Source organism: Scyliorhinus torazame, chromosome 19 (assembly GCF_047496885.1).
Source record: "Scyliorhinus torazame isolate Kashiwa2021f chromosome 19, sScyTor2.1, whole genome shotgun sequence".
In the NCBI taxonomy this organism is placed as follows: Eukaryota; Metazoa; Chordata; class Chondrichthyes; order Carcharhiniformes; family Scyliorhinidae; genus Scyliorhinus; species Scyliorhinus torazame.
Genome location: NC_092725.1, coordinates 79,889,835 through 79,907,808, shown reverse-complemented (window position 1 = coordinate 79,907,808; position 17,974 = coordinate 79,889,835). Strand labels below are relative to the sequence as shown.

The 17,974-nt window shown below is 44.4% G+C and overlaps 1 protein-coding gene across 2 annotated transcripts in view; it reads right to left on the bottom strand.

The window, feature by feature from the left end:
- Positions 1–240: 240 nt before the first annotated feature.
- Positions 241–17,974, bottom strand: part of LOC140396245 (ELKS/Rab6-interacting/CAST family member 1-like) — a 1,343,051-nt gene continuing 1,325,317 nt past the window's right edge. For both annotated transcript variants that reach the window (XM_072484589.1, XM_072484590.1), the window contains exon 18: positions 241–3,832. In XM_072484589.1, the coding sequence (XP_072340690.1) occupies positions 3,695–3,832 (138 nt within the window). In that variant the 3' untranslated portion in view covers positions 241–3,694. The remainder of the gene's footprint in view (positions 3,833–17,974) is intronic.

Genomic DNA, 17,974 nt, shown 5'->3' with positions numbered 1-17,974 from the left:
ATATTAAATTATTCTGCATAAACCAGTATTTTTATTTAATTCTATTCCATTATAGTTAGCGATAGAACCATATTTTCTTGACACCTGAGAAAGACCATGACAAGCTGGAAACAATAAGAGATCCAACGGCCACACTGCGTCCGAAAAGCAGCTCACTGCGTCGCAGCATGGTCATTGAAGGCCGGGAGTCGTCCCCCCCCCCCCCCCCCCGCCCTCTCCCCCTCCCAGGATCTACCCGGCTTGCAATGCCTTGCGAGATTCAATGCAATCTCGCGGGACATTGCGATGAGAATCCCGACCACAATAGATGGGATCACTTTTCAGCAAATCACTTATCAGCAAATCTGCATATTAGAGCGAGGCACTAAGCCTCACTTTAATGTGCACATTCCCGAGGTACCCTGGGATTCAACCCCTTCGCCTCAGAGATCTCGGGCGAGTACCAGTCAGCACTGGTCCCAACAAACAGGGACCAGAAGGAATGGCACTCGTGGGGGTTTCCAAGAGGATCGGAAGTCCCCAGTTGCATGCCTTTTGGGCAGGGTGGCACCCTGGCACTGCTGAGAAACTCTGAGATTTGACCTCAAAATAAGAAAATTGTAGACTCTAAATATAAGGCTATAATCTCATCTCAGAATTTACGTAATGAAGATGAAATGTCACAAGGTTTCCGCCCACATGGTTTAAATTATAATTTTCCAACAATCAATATTTCTGTATACAGGATGATCATGGGAGGTATTTTGAATGAGAATTTTTTTTTCTCAGTTTACAGTTCATACGACTGAGTCACAAGAGTTTAAAATGTACCTACCTTTAACAGTCAACCGTTAATACTAGTCTTGCAGAGGGAAATTTGAGATTTTTTGTGAGGTGTATTTGCATTCTAAAGAGTATTAAGTTACAATTTATATCTATCGTTAACTTGGAGAACAGACAGAAAGTCGAGCAATTGTTTACATAGATATTTCTTTTTGAGGTATCGAAGAAAATATGAACACACATTTTATGATCACCACTGAAAAACATTGTTGATACGGAAATAATGAACTGAGCTTCCACCTAAGTCTTGTCATGTGAGTTTTTAAATTCTCTACTTTCAATCTTCTCAGCTTCAAATTTAATTCCCTTTGCGCAAAATGAATCAGTCCCCATTTTAACAGTCTTCCACTGCACAAAACCAGTCTTATTCATTTCTGAAGAGTATCTTTGAAATCATTGTTCAGAATGCTTTTAGTTTACTCGTCCAAATGTGGCATTAATCGCTCTTTCATAAAGATTCTCTGGGGAGTTGCTACATTTTGATATCAATAAGCTGCAGCTCATTTACAGAGGAACCAGACTTCAAGGCTATTCTTTGGTAATTAATATTATCTGAAGAGGTACACCAGTGTACAGCTCACTGCTCGAATATGTTTTAAAATTGAGAACAAGCTGAAGCTGAGAAAAGCTTGAGGCCCTGAATTAAGCAGGCTATAAAAATTTCCATAAAACATCACAAAAATCAATACCAAAACATGTTGTAGTTCTGTAGGACTTAAGAGTACTGTGCAGGCAGCAACCTTTGGGTTAACACGTACAAATGACTGATCAGTCATTTTACAGCTTTTAAAAACAGACCTTTTGTTTTCAATAATTTGTAGCTAACTTATCACAGCTGGTACATGTTTCAATCATTTCTGAAATTCCTTCAATGCCAAATTATTTCAGATATTTCCACGGTAGTTTCTCCCTCCAACTCATCTCTTTCAAAGGAATTCTATGAAATAGTGATAGGTTGTTCTTTTGGTCACAATTGCACTAACAAAAGACTGGATATGCAAATCTGTCAGTTTTAACGCACTTCATTTCATGCAAATTATAATCTTTAGCAGATACACTCTGTTCCACAACTAAAACCATGTCAGAAAATAGCATCAATTATACTGGTAATTGACATCTGTAATGTTGCATTGAGACAAATGTTTTGAAGTGTAATGTTGGGGAGGGGGATGCTGTTCACAAATTCAATGTTCCAGCTACGGACTGACAAGTAAGGAGTTGGCAGTGCTGTGCTTTTATTTTTGCTGTGTGGATTTATGTAGAATTTATGTTCCAAGTATCTTTATCCTATGCAGTGCAACCTCCATCATAGAGTGATAGAGTTTTACAGCACAGAACGAGGCTCTTCGGCCCTTCGTGTCTGTGCCAGCCTATCTATTCTCATCCATTTTCCAGCACTTGGTCCGTAGCCTTGTATGCTATGATGTTTTAAGTGCTCATCTAAATGCTTCTTAAATGTCGTGAGGATCATCCATACTCTAATTACACTCTTCCCAGTTACTTGTTAGAATTTTCACAGGTCAATTGCTTGCACAAAAAAAAAAATCACACACCACAGTGCACTAAAACTAAGTTAATAATGAATGGCATAAACAATCACAATAGGCCGTGTAACATGAAATTTAATTCATGCTATTTCCACTGTACTTATATTTGCAAACCGTTGTTTAAAGTAAAATTTGAAATTCTTTATTATCTATCAATTTTCATGATCTACTATTGTGGCAGACAATGTAGATTCCACTCTCTAACGAAAGCAAATTTGTGTAGTGTTTGTTTGGAAATTTACAGAATATCTAAAGTTATGTACCATGATTATTAACAATATCAATGCCATTCAGTGTTCTAACAAGTCAATGGTAAAATGCTCACCTATCAGAGTATATTTGTGCATAGTATTAACCCTATAGAAATCAGAAAATGTTTACAAATGCTGGGTGGGATGTTTCCGCTGTTCATGCTGATGGGATCTTCTGGTCCCACCGACGCCACACCCCTGACGCAGGTTTCCTGGCGGCTTGGGTGAATTCAGTTGGAAATTCCATTGACAGTGTTGGGACCAGAAGATCCCAGTGGGCCGCCAAGAAACACACCGCGGGGGAGGCCAGAGAAGCTATTTTTAGTGTCTAGGTCCTTTGAGGAATCTGGTAAAAAAGTAATAATGGACAATGGCTTCAACTAGGGAATTTAGGGCAGGCACAATAATCTAAAGAATAAAAAAGTTAGTTCCAATCCTTTTCCAGGGAACTAAGGACACTAAGCTTGATTTGAAAGATGAAACCACAGGTCCATTCTTCAGCTGAGCTGCAGTCCTCAATTTCTCTGGCATACAACAAGATCAGTATCTTATTGTTGTTTTAATCAGTTTTTCTTTGCTCCTTTGTAGCTTTAAAAAAAATGGCCGCCTGAAGGCTCAAACAGGTGTGACGTGTCTCATCTAAATGCAATGAGATCTCAAATGGAATCTGACCAACTTCAAGAAAGGTTTAATGTGCACTGTTTAACCAATTTGAGTGCTACTAGGGACATTCTGGTTTGTGTGGGCCAGATAGTGAAATTTTCAGGATCAATAATGTGAAGCTCAAGAGATTCCAAGAAAGTTAAGGAATTTGTATACTCACAACTTCTCTTTTGAATTTACAATTTGGGAGCTTCTGGTCATTTTAGCATTAATAGGATTTGGTAGAAACAGTTGAAGCTTGGTGCATTACTCTTTCTTTACCAAAGGTTGCATAGAACAATTCACTGCGATGAGTGTGGCCAATGTCACGTAACCATAATAAATTGTAAAGAAAGAAAATATACAAATTTTTAAAAACGGCAGCAACATTGTTAATTTCTTAGCTCAGCACTGATGTCCAGGCACAGGGTCTCACGAGGATTCTTCTAAGGCATTGACTACCAGTTCAAGGATGTCAGGGCAGTGGTCCGCAATCTGCTGTAAGATAGTGTTGGCATAGTCCTGAAGTTCTGAACTTTCTTTTTCACACTGTTCCAGCTCAGTATTCAGCTATAAAACAAAAACAGACAAAATACATCTTTGTAAGTATCTCAGCCCACCGAAGTCAGACAGAGAAGGAACAGCATGTTTATTCAACATTTTGAAAAGGTTGTATTTACCGCTCCACCCATGTTCTTCCTTGACAGAAATTTGCAATTAGATTTCCACTAACTTCAGCTTTGGCCAGTGCTGCTTTTTAAGACTCCCTTTCCCAAATGCTTGGCACTTACTTTAAACAAAAATTCAGGAGACTTATGAACAGGATTATTTGTGTAACTCAATTTTTGGTGCTGTATCCAAAATTCCACATTTCCCTTTTGAAGATGATGTTCTCTTTTAGGGATGTGAAGGACACTCATAATTGTGACAACAGCATAAATGATTTGAGCTGTTTTTCTCTCACAAGTATAATTCCTGAGGCATGGGAAGTAGGGAGAGGGTAAACTGGTCTGGTCTTGCTACATTCCTTTCAATTTGCTATTGCTGAACATTTTAAGCTGCACAGTCTTCATGAATTTTTTTTGTATGAAGGCCTCACAGTTAAAATCAACCCACAAAAAGCACCAATGAAAACATTCCAATGGTTGATATCACATCCACCATCTTGAAGTCACAGACTGGATGCTTTATTTACAATTCAAAAATTATGGGCGTAGACACTCAATAGATCGGCTCATGAATATAGAATTTTTTGTAAACCTTGAATGTGTGTTTTGTACAGATATTGACATGTTCTGAAAATATGAAACATTTGTACATTTTGGCAAGTTGGATGTTTTTGCTTGATTTTAGTGATCTCAGCAATTAGTGTCTGTTGATTCTTTGCACTGACCTCCCAGTATCATGCATTCAGAAACAACTAAACCTCTGATTGGGCCTTCACCAAAATAAATTTCATCTGAAACTACCTCGGTTTAAAATGACTGTGAGTGATGTTATCATATGAACACTTAACACAGCTATATCGAATTTCTCTTCTGCTATTTTAATACAAGCTGTTAAGCTGTTTAAAATACATGGGTTAATGCCTCCATTTTGAGAGGAACTTGACATCAGTGCATTAAGCTTTTATTTGATAACAATATACACAGTCACTTCCAGTCTTATGTATACATATGTGTTCTGCAAGGTATCACACTTTGCTCATCCCTCCTTTTTGACAGTAAAAAATAAATTATTTTTTTGCCTCCAACTTTGACCCAAGTCTCAAAAGACTAACATATGACTTCGAGTTTCCATTACTTAGGTGTGTGAACATTTCACCTGCACACCGAAAAGGCATTTATGGAAAATTGACATACGTGACGTGACCTGCCTGAGGCCAGGAAATACAGCTTTGAGACCAACTCAAACTGTATACAATATTGTGTTTAATTGCAGCACAGATAAAAACCCCAGGACAACCATTTTATAATAAAATGAATCATATTCTTCTTATTGTTCACAGGTGTCCCAAATATTGTCACATTTGGCATAGCTCCAATTGGTAAGTCATTTTTTTTCTCCCTCCTCCAATCTTGTGCTATAAAAGAGCTTTTCACAGTAACTTCATTGCAGTGTTAATATAATCCTACTTGTGACAATGAAGATTATTATATTGGAAAATGACTGCCTCACTATTATAGCACAGGTAGTGGTGGCATGTTATAGGCCAATCAAGGAGTCTGGGTTGCTGTGGCAACATGCAAATTTACATGTAAGTTGCAGTCTGGAGTTATGAATAGTGATGGCAGAGGTTCCCACTTTGTTTCCATCACATAGCTGACCAGGAATTTATCCCACTCTTATCGTCTGCCATTGATGTGTGTTTGGAAAGATTTGAGGGTTGATAATGAAATAGTTTGGCCATGTTATGGAAGCATCTTCCTTGGCCATCAAATCCTAGGGTGGGTCTTGAACCCAGAGCTTCCGACGCAGAAACAGGGGCTCCTGACCCCACTGTGCCTGAAGGTTTATCTTATAGTACAGAAAGGGAAGCAATTAACCAAATTCACCCAATCAGGTAAGTGGGCACATTTGCAAGGCAACAAATATTATTGTCCAAGTCCACAAAGAACAAAGAATAATACAGCATAGAAACAGGCCCTTCGGACCTCCAAGCCTGTACTGGTCATGATACCATCCTTGGCAAAAATCCTCAGCACTTCCTAGTGCCATATCCCTCTGTACCCATCCTATCCATATATTTGTCAAGATGTCTTTTGAACGCCGTTAATGCATCTGCTTCCACAACCTCCCCTTGCAGCGTGTTCCAGGCACTCATCAGTCTCTGTGTAAAAAAACCTGCCTTGTACATCTCTCAACTTTGCCCTACGTACCTTAAACCTATACCCCTTGGTGACTGACCCCGCCACCCTGGGAAAGTGTGCCTGCCCATCCACTCTATCCATGCCCCTCATAACCTTGTAGACCTCTATCAGGTCGCTCCTCACTTCTGTCATGCTAATGAAAACAGTCCGAGTCTATTCTATCCGCATAGCTAAAACCATCCAGACCAGGCAACATCCTGGTAAACGTCCTCTGCACCCTCTCCCAAGCCTCCACATCCTTCTGGTAGTGTGGTGATCAGAATTGTGCACAATATTCCACGTGCGGCCTGACCAAGGTTCTATACAACTGTAGTATGACTTGCCAGTTTTTATACTCGATGCCCCATCCAATGAAGGCAAGCATTCCATATGCTTTCTTGACTACCTTATCCACTTGTGTTGCCACTTTCAAAGATCTGTGGGCCTGTGCACCCAGATCTCTCTGCCTTTCTATATTCCTAAGAGTTTTGCCATTTGCTGTATATTTCCCCTCTATGTTAGACTTACCTAAAGGAACAGATGTGGGACCAAGCAAAATGTCAGGTCTGCTGGAATCATTCCCTGCATATTTACTCCTCTATTGCGAACTGAACTGTCATCTTCTAATGTAATAAATATTATGGCTGAATTTAGAATTTCCATTTTAGTAGTTCTTTATGTGGAAAATGTTTACCTAACTTACTATTTTGCTTTCTCACACCGAGCTTTATTTTGGTCAGGGTAACTTATTCTGTATTAGTCACTTGGGTATCCTCAATATCCATTATTTACAGAAAGTCTTTGACAAAGTGCCACACAAAAGGTTGCTGCATTAAGGGTAAAGTAGTAGCATGGATCGAGGATTGGCTAATTAATAGAAAGCAAAGAGTGGGGATTAATGGGTGTTTCTCTGGTTGGCAATCAGTAGCTAGTGGTGTCCCTCAGGGATCAGTGTTGGGCCCACAATTGTTCACAATTTACATAGATGATTTGGAGTTGGGGACCAAGGGCAATGTGTCCAAGTTTGCAGATGACACTAAGATGAGTGGTAAAGCAAAAAGTGCAGAGGATACTGGAAGTCTGCAGAGGAATTTGGATAGGTTAAGTGAATGGGTTAGGGTCTGGCAGATGGAATACAATGTTGACAAATGTGAGGTTATCCATTTTGGTAGGAATAACAGCAAAAGGGATTATTATTTAAATGATAAAATATTAAAACATGCTGCTTTGCAGAGAGACATGGGTGTGCTAGTGCATGAGTCGCAAAAAGTTGGTTTACAGATGCAACAGGTGATTAAGAAGGGAAATGGAATTTTGTCCTTCATTGCTAGAGGGATGGAGTTTAAGACTAGGGAGATTATGCTGCAACTGTATAAGGTGTTAGTGAGGCCACACCTGGAGTATTGTGTTCAGTTTTGGTCTCCTTACCTGAGAAAGGATGTACTGGCACTGGAGGGTGTGCAGAGGAGATTCACTAGGTTAATCCCAGAGCTGAAGGGGTTCGATTACGAGGAGAGATCGAGTAGACTGGGACTGTACTCCTTGGAATTTAGAAGGATGAGGGGGGATCTTATAGAAACATATAAAATTATGAAGGGAATAGATAGGATAGATGCGGGCAGGTTGGTTCCTCTGGCAGGTGAAAGTAGAACTAGGGGACATAGCCTCAAAATAAGGGGAAGTAGATTTAGGACCGAGTTTAGGAGGAACTTCTTCACCCAAAGGGTTGTGAATCTATGGAATTCCTTGCCCAGTGAAGCAGTTGGGGCTCCTTCATTAAATGTTTTAAAGATAAAAATAGATAGTTTTTTGAAGAATAAAGGGATTAAGGGTTATGGTGTTCGGGCCGGAAAGTGGAGCTGAGTCCACAAAAGATCAGCCATGATCTCATTGAATGGCGGAGCAGGCTCGAGGGGCCAGATGACCTACTCCTGCTCCTAGTTCTTCTGTTCTTCTGTTCTTATTAAATCACCTATTGCCATGGAGGAAGGTAGCAGATCAAACCTTCCACCAACACTGCAATCGTCAGGAGGTTCGGAAGAGAGAGGGAACTTTTCTCTGTGATCTGCAGGAAGTGAAATGATTCTCCAAATTCCCCACTACCCGCTTTCTGTCACACACAATGGCTGGAGTGTTTCGGCCGTTCATACTGGTGGGATATTCTGGTCCCAGCGACAGCGCATCCTGTCCCGGGTTTCCCGGCAGTGTGGGGTGCATTCAATGGGAAGCCAATGGAGGGCCATTGCAGCAGGTTGCGTAGAAAATCCCCCCTATTATCTTCCTTTCTCTCAACCCCCACTCCGAAGCCACCACTCACACATCTAATCTTATCTGCATTCACCAGCATGACAGCAGACACGTGAATAGCTCCTATGCCAATGCAACTCTGAATCTGGCTGCCAAAAATGTGCAATGTGCCAGAGTAATTTGCATGTTCTTATTCTAAAATCCAATTAAGGTCAGTCAAGTTTCAAATATTGGCTAAATTACACATTTAAAAATTGAAAAAGCATGAAAATATTGGATAGATCATTTTTATTAAACATACATCGCTGAAGACATTAAGGGTTAAAATTTCATTATATGCTGTTTTAAAATAAAATAGATTAAGAACTTTGTAAAATAGGCCACAAAACAATCCCTGAAAATCTGACTACTATTACAGTAGACAGAATAATTTCTCTTCAATGACATCATTCAGTATTCCTTATCAGCAGTCAATGAAATATTGGCTCAGTTTATTTTCAAAAGATCCAATTTCTACTCCCTCTGTAAATCCAATATTTCGGGCTGATTTTAATACAGGCGACAGGATCTCACCTGCCAGTTGGAGAGCTGGCAAGAGCCCTGCATTGTCTCATTTGGGGGAATACCTGCTGTATTAATTACACTTAATTGACCAACGGCAGGCCTTCCCCGGGATTCAGAACCCTGGGGACAGAAATCCGACCTCTTGACGGCCGATCAGAAGGCATGAGCTCTCCATTGCCGGTCAGCATCACCGGGTGTGATGCCAGCTACCAGCAAGGCATCCACCAGAAGCATAGGATCACCGAGGGACCCAGACCACAGGTATGAGTGTGGGGTGGGGGCTGGAAGAAATATCACGCGGGTGTCTCTCAGTGGGACCACCACCCCCCCCCGCCTCCCCTTTCCTGATGTTGGTTCCCTGAATCAGGCACTGAGTGCCTTTGAACGGGGGTACATGACAATGGAGCCCAAAAGTAGATTTTTGAACTTTTCGTGTGATAAATCCCCACCCATCACTGGTTAAATACCTGTGCCTTAAATGAGCAGTAATTGCACAACAAGGGCCTCCATTAGCATCTGACAGGAAGGCCGTCCATGAATCTTCCTGCCCGGGATTTAATGGGGCTGATGTGGGAAGGCTGGGGTACACACCCCTACCCTCCCGCCCGATTAAATATCCCCCCCAAGCTCACCGCAGGAGAGGCATTAAATACTGCCCTTAGTGTGATTATCACTCCAGAAGATTTTGGAGAACCTGGTTATTAGAAATTTACACAGAATATACTTTCCTAAAACATGAAAGTTAACTTCAGATGAATGCCTCATGACTTGCATTTTGAATATCGCACGGGGAATGTAAAAGCAAAGTTATAAATAAAATGCATGCACAAAAGTGCACTACAAAAATAGCACACCAAACTTTGGGTAGAAAATGATCACCATTTCTGATGGAATCACACAGATAATGTAACCAGCAGTTGAGCTTCTAATGCATTAGAATAGTTTGATGCTAAGAATGACAAATTATTACACAATTATATTTGTCTTTGTGTAGAGAATATAAATGGTGATTTCTTGATTCAATGCTTCCAATCGGGAGTGTATTCTCATAGTTGTGGAAATGTAGCTATGATTTTCCAATGAAAAATGGATGGAAAATACTGGACTGCATGGATGAGATTTCCCAAGCTGTGTTCCCTGTGAGCCCTACTCACCACTGGGAGATCAAAGGAACGATTCAGCAGACAAAGGTTTAAGTCCGCTGTCGGGCACGTTTAGTGGGGTGTTTCTTGGCGGCTGTGGCACGCCCTTGAAAATTAAATAAAATGAAAATCGCTTCTTGTCAAAAGTAGGCTTCAAATGAAGTGACTGTGAAAAGCCCCTAGTCACCACATTCCGGCGCTTGTTCGGGGAGGCTGGTATGGGAATTGAACCCACGCTGCTGGCCTGCCTTGGTCTGCTTTAAAAGCCAGCTATTTAGCCCTGTGCCAAACCAGCCCCATGCTGCATGAGATCTAGATTGTGGCGGGAGAAGCGAGGTGGGTGACTTGCAATCGGCCCCGGCATCCGGCACGGACCCAATTTGGGCTCTCACGTGATTTACCCGGTGTCCCCAGCTCTTCGCCGGGAGCAATGCGATCACTGAATCGCGCCCCAAAGTCTTAGAATCACCCAGAACATCTTTTTCTCACTTCTATTTTCTGCTCTTGAATTAAAGAGGGTATATTCAAGAATATTTCAATAAGTATGAGTGCCTTAGTGCATTGGGAAATCAAATTTGATATCAAACCGGTTTTGTGTGAACAGAAATATGTTTTGATATACGAAAGAGATATCTACAGCTTACACATGTCTGTTGAAAAATCTACATATTTTCTTCTCTTTTATTCTTTGAAATTTCTTGCAATGCTTCAATGATGCACACAAACATTCATCGGAGATTAATCCAAATATTTGCTATGTTGTATCTTGGATTAGAGGAAGTTGATTGGGTGATAGAGAGTGAGGAAAAGGAGTTGGTTGTTATTTGCAGCTGGCTTTCACTGGCCTTCAATGCTCAGTAATGGAACTGAACTTACTGAAGAAATTGACCAACATATCACACCTGCTTGGCACAGCATCAAAATATTTGTACTGTCTAATACAGTTAGAGAACAATTTACCGACTTTGCTACGAGAAGCTGCAATGAGAGAAGAAATTCACTCAGTGCTGATTAAAAATTCCCTTGCTCTCTTACTATCCCTTATACAATACATCCTCAATGTGGCACTCTCTTCTTTTTATATGAGAATTGCCTGCTTTCATAAATAGAAATGTGTGAACAACATTGCAGCTGGGATTCAACTTTGGGGAGATCTCTTGCTGGGATAGATTCGCTCCTGGTCTGCGCTGGTGTTGTGAGCAGTTCCCAGGAGCGATTCCCTCTCCCGTGCAAATTTATGCATGGTGGGGAGGTCCCGGGATTCCATTCCGAATACTGTTATCAGGCCGCCATTTTGAGCGGGCAGCCCGACACCGAGGTCCAGCTGCTGACTCTCCCCTTTCCCGCACAATGCAAATCCTGCACCCTCCCCCTTTGACAAGTAGGGGGATCCTCCCTCCACCACCACGGGTATTGCTGGGTCAACCCCCCCCCGGCCACCATGTCCGCAAGAGGATGACCTGACCCAGCTCCCCACCAGACCCTCATCAGATACCACCCCATCAGACCCCCATAGCAGAGACCACCCATCAAGGACTCCCCCATATCAGAGACCCTCATGTCAGAAACCCCCTTGTCATAATATACACCAGTATATCATAGTGCAGACACACACTGATGGACACACAGTGGGACCAATCAACATACACAACACCGCAGCCAATCACCAGTCAGAGCACACGCACTATAAAGACAGGGGACATCAGAGTTCCCGCTCATTCGAGTAGCAGCTAGCTAGGAGCACAGAGCTCACAGCCTGAAACACAGACATTCACCATGTGCTGAGTGCATCAACTGGTTAGGACAAGACAAAGGTCTTTAGTTAAAGCTGGTATCGTATTTACCCACAGTTCAAGTATGTTTAAATAGTTAACCTTTTAATAAAATAGTGTTGCACTACTTCAAGTGTTGGTGACCTGTATGTGATCCAGAACACCCAACACATCATGATACCAGGAGTGGTTGCATACTAGCACTTCTTAGACCTACCTGCAAGTGATCTGCTTTCCGCCAGCATTCCGTCATCCTGCAACATGGACAACATCAGCCCGCTGCTGCCGCTCTGCATCGCCGGCAACCTCGGGGCCAACCGGAAGATTTTCAAACAGTGCTTCCAGCTCTACCTCGAAGCCACAGACAGGGAGAGCGCCTCGGACACCAGAAAGATTGCTCTTCTCCTCTCCACGGCCGGGGACCATGTATTCCATATTTTCAACTCTCTCACCTTTGCAGATGACGAAGACAAGACGAAGTTCAAGACGGTTCTCCTCAAATTTGACACTCACTGCAGCGTAGAGGTGAATGAAAGTTTTGAACGCTACGTGTTCCAGCAGCGTTTGCAGGGTAAGGATGAACCTTTCCAATCCTTTTTAACGCATCTCTGCATCCTTGCGCAATCTTGCAGCTACGGGCCCACCTCCGACTCCATGATACGCGACCAGATTGTTTTCGGTGTTCAGTCGGACCCCCTACGTCAGCAGCTCCTCAAAGTAAAGCAACTCACCCTAGCGACCGCCATCGAGACCTGTGTCCTACATGAAAATGCCACCAGTCGGTACTCCCATATACAAGTGGCTGAAACGGCGCGGCAAGGTCCCCACGAGGCGGAACGGGTCCAAGTGATTGAACACTTCCAGGGCCTCAGCCTGGATGAGAGCGGCAATTTTGCGCACTTTTCGTGGACTCCCAGGCTTGTACGCACCAAACGAGGGGACAGCGACATGGAGGAATGTAATGCGCAGGTGCGCACCACGCAGGACCGCACCGCGCATGCGCGGTGGCTCAGCAAACGTGCTGACGTCACGACGTGCGGCAACTGTGGCTCCGCCCATTTAAAGCGGCAATGCCCCGCAAAATCTCGACAATGCCTACGATGTGGAAGACTTGGCCACTATACTGCCTGCTGTCGAGCAGCTCAACGTTCCAATTCATATCGCTTCAGCCAGCCTCGCAGGAATGTTCGGGCAATTCAACCCACGGTCACCGAGTCCGATTCCGACCTCCCACACAGCAGTGACACCAAGGACCCGAAGGCGCCTTTTTGAGTTGGTGTCGTAACAAAAAACAGGCTGTCCCCGAAGCAAAGACACCAGCCGCTGTCGGTGTACAGCATCGATCCAAACGATGAGTGGTGTGCCACCCTGACGGTCAACCGGTCCCAAATACGATTCCGCCTGGACACTGGGGCCTCCGCCAATCTCATGGAGTGGTCTGCTTTCCAAAGCCTTTGTGTCAAACCAACCATTCTCCCATCGGCCTGCCAGCTATTGAACTACAATGGCAACATCATTCCTGCTACCGGCTCATGCCAGCTCGAAGTGACGCACAAGTCACGAAAAGCCATCCTTCCTTTCGAGATCGTGGGCTCCTCGAAGGACTCTCTGCTTGGCGCACAGGCGTGCAAATTGCTAAACCTCGTTCAAAGAGTTCACTCTCTCTCTCCTGATGACACGTCTGCCTTCCAGGATGCTGACTTCAGGGCGCAACTCAACGCCATCATCGACCAGCACCGCGGTGTCTTCGAAGGCATGGGCACGCTCCCATATACTTACAAGATCATACTCAAACAGAACATCACGCCTGTGGTGCATGCACCTCGCAGAGTCCCAGCACCCCTCAAGGACCGCCTCAAGCAGCAGCTGCAGGACCTCCAAGACCAAGGAGTGATCGCCAGAGTTACGGAACCAACCGACTGGGTCAGTTCCATGGTGTGCGTAAAGAAGCCTTCCGGCGAGCTCAGAATCGGCATTGATCCAAAGGATCTGAATCGCAACATAATGAGGGAGCATTATCCTATCCCCAAATTCAACTAGACAGATCCAGCAGGAAACTGTGTACCTTTAGCACCCCTATTGGCAGATATTGTTACAACAGGATGTCGTTTGGGATCATATCGGCGTCAGAAGTATTTCACAGGATCATGTATCAAATGATGGAAGGCATTGAAGGTGTTCGCGTCTATGTTGACGACATAATCATTTGGTCCACCACCAGGAGCATATCTGTCGCCTCCAGCGCGTGTTCAAACGCATACGGGAGCAGGGCCTATGCCTCAACAGAGCCAAATGCTCCTTCGGCCAGACGGAACTCAAGTTCCTAGGGGACCACATCTCCCAGTTGGGATGCGGAAAAGGTGGCTGCCATCACAGCTATGAAAAAGCCAGAGGACAAGAAGGCGGTCCTCCGATTTCTGGGCTTGGCCACTTCCTAGGGAAGTTCATCCCTAACCTCGCCTCTCATACCACAGCTCTCAGGAACCTGGTCAGGAAGACGACAGACTTCCAACGGCTTTCTGCCCACGAGCGCGAATGGACAGAACTTAAAATCAAACTTATCACGGCCCCGGTATTGGCCTTTTTTGATCCAACGAAAGAGACAAAAATTTCGACCGATGCCAGCCAATCTGGCATTGGGGCAGTGCTCCTGCAACGCGATGAGGCCTCATCATGGGCCCCCGTTGCATATGCGTCACGTGCCATGACCCCCACGGAACAGCGCTACGCGCAGATAGAAAAGGAGTGCCTGGGCCTGTTGACCGGTGTCGTCAAATTTCATGATTATGTGTACGGCCTTCCCCAATTCACCGTCGAGACCGACCATCGCCCGCTGGTCAATATAATACAAAAAGACTTGAACGACATGACGCCTCGCCTCCAGCGCATTCTGCTCAAACTCCGGCGATACGACTTTCAGCTCGTATACACCCCGGGCAAAGACCTGATCATAGCCAGTGCTCTGTCCAGGGCAGTCAACACCCCGTGTGACCCAGCAGGATTCGTCTGGCAGGTTGATGTCCATGTGGCCTTCGTGGCCTCCAATCTACCGGCCACGGATGAACGCCTCGTCCAAATTCGCCGCGAGACTGCGGCTGGCCCCCTGCTACAGCGTGTCATGCGCCACCTAACAGACGGGTGGCTCAAGGGCCAATGCCCGCAGTTCCACAACATCAGAGACGATCTGGCGGTAGTCGATGGTGTCCTCCTGAAGCTGGACCGCATTGTTATCTCGCACAACATGCGTAGGCTCGACTTGGAACAGCTACACGAGGGCCATTGTGGCATGGAGAAGTGCCGCCGACGGGCCCGAGAGGCAGTGTACTGGCCCAGCATCAATGACGACATCGCCAACACAGTGCTCAACTGCTCCACCTGTCTGCGGTTCCAGCCAGCCCAACCATGTGAGACCCTACAGCCCCATGAGTTGGTCACGTCCCCTTGGTCCAAGGTCGGCATCGACCTGTTCCACGCGCTGGGCAGGGACTATGTTCAGATTGTCGACTATTTTTCAAACTACCCGGAGGTGGTACGTCTGCACAACATCACATCGTCTGCAGTCATCCATGCCTGTAAGGACACCTTTGCTCCTCACGGCATCCCACTCACTGTGATGTCGGACAAAGGCCCCTGCTTCGCAAGCCAGGAATGGTCCAACTTTGCCAGGAGGTACAACTTTGTGCATGTGACATCCAGTCCCCTGTACCCCCAATCCAATGGCAAAGCGGAGAAGGGCATCCACATAGTCAAATGGCTCCTCTGCAAGGCTGCCGATGCGGGATCCGACTTCTACCTCGCCCTGCTGGCCTATCGCTCGGCCCCACTGTCCACTGGCCTGTCGCCAGCCCAGCTGCTCATGCGTCGCACCCTGAGGACGACGATGCCATCCATTCACGTCCCAGACCTCGACCACGTTCCGGTCCTTCAACGAATGCAACTGTCTCATGCACAGCACAAGGCAGCTCATGACGCCCGTGCAGCTGATCTCCCTGCTCTTGCTCCAGATGACAGCATCCGCATCCATCTTCCGGATGGTGGCTGGTCTGCAACTGCTGTGGTTCTTCGGCAGATGTCTCCCTGCTCGTTCCTGGTTCGTCTACCGGATGGTTCCATTCTGCGCCGTAATCGGCGTGCCCTTCGTCTCGTTCCATGCTTGCTACGTGATCGTCCGCTAGTACCACGCCCTCCTGTTGTCCCTGACCTGGACTATGCAGAGATTCCGGTTACTCTGCATCCTCCTCACTCTGACGCAGTCCAGCCCGCTCCTCAGCTGGTGGCTCCTGACCCACCCTTGAGGCGGTCAACCAGAATTCGTCGTCCACCTCAGAGACTTAATTTGTGAACTTTGCACTAATGGACTCTCTGGTCTGTTCTGTTCTTCCGTTTAATCGTTCAAGTGGTTTGTACATAGTGTTCATCTCGTTATTTGTGTGACACACAGTTTTTTTCTGCACCAGGCACCTTCCCATGTAAATAGCTTAGTTTTATGTACATAGTCCTGTAAATTTTTCGCACACACGTAGTCAGGAACATTCACCACACACTACTTATTGTCACGCAGGCACATTTTTTTAATATAAAAGGGAGGATGTCATAATATACACCAGTATATCATGGTGCAGACACACACTGATGGACACACAGTGGGACCAACCAACATACACAACACCGCAGCCAATCACCAGTCAGAGCACACGCACTATAAAGACAGGGGACATCAGAGTTCCCGCTCATTCGAGTAGCAGCTAGCTAGGAGCACAGAGCTCACAGCCTGCAGCACAGACATTCACCATGTGCTGAGTGCATCAACTGGTTAGGACAAGGCAAAGGTCTTTAGTTCAAGCTGGTATCGTATTTACCCACAGTTCAAGTATGTTTAAATAACCTTTTAAATAACTTAAGTTAACCTTTTAATAAAATAGTGTTGCACTACTTCAAGTGTTGATGACCTGTATGTGATCCAGAACACCCAACACATCACCCCTCATATCAGAGACCCTCCCATCTGAGACCCCCATATCACAGACCCCTCAATAGTCACCCCTGCCTGTAAACCAAAGAGCAGTCCAGGCAGAAACAGTGAAAAATCAATGCTTTTTCACTCACCTACCCCTTACACCTGCTGCCTCAGACAAAAGTGTAGAAAGCAGAAGCTGTTACTTCATAGAAAGCCAAAAACACATCACAAGGTTTTAAACCCACTCAGGTTCTTTGATGCTTCGATTAACTTTCAAAGAGAAATAGCTTTTAGTAGGCTATAAATGACAGGGTAATAGCTTCCAGACAGCCAAGTATCTGGATTGTTTCGCTTTTTAATCTCCTTTAATGCTTGAATGCATCTCAAATATCCTACTGTGAACCAAACCACAATATTTATGAACATCTAGCTATGATTGATGGATCATCACCACATCAAAAGCAGCTAAGTGCTTGCTGCTGAGAAAAAAAGGAAATTAAAGTACTTAATTCCTAAATGTTTGGTTTGCTCGATGCGCGATTCTCCGCCACATATTGAACTCTGCTACAGGTGGTGGGTGGCGGGGAATCCACCCTGAATCACACATTTAAATTGACTGAATTGAGTCATGTTTATTTAATCTGGACTACCGGGATCACTATTGTCTTTACATTAAGTTTTCATTTTCTAGTAAGATAGTTGAACAGAAAAAACCCCAAATTGCTGAAATCTCGACTCTTCTCGCACCCAGAATACATAGAATTTGTTTAGTACTGAAACAGAAATAAAGTGTTGGGTGTATTTTTCTGTAATCGAGGACTTCCCCCAATCTTGAACTTTTATCAATGGATCTGTCAAATATATTTCCAGTGACACAAACAGGTTTTAAATAATATTCTTGTGACTTCATAATCACAGTAGTTTTTATAAGGAAACATTTGGAAAATTGTTTAATTTAAAAAAACATCTCTAACCAGATCAGAGTAGTTCACAACGTGGAGTAAGTTAGCAATTATTGAACAAAAGCGGTTTGTCCTTGTTCCAATTGGCCAGCATAATAGCATGTGATTGTTTTGTTCTTCTTTCTATGATAAATAATTATTGATCTATTTATGAGTGAAAACCTGATGCAGTTTTATTAATACAACTGAAAATAGGTTTTTCACCAAAATGAAGCAAAA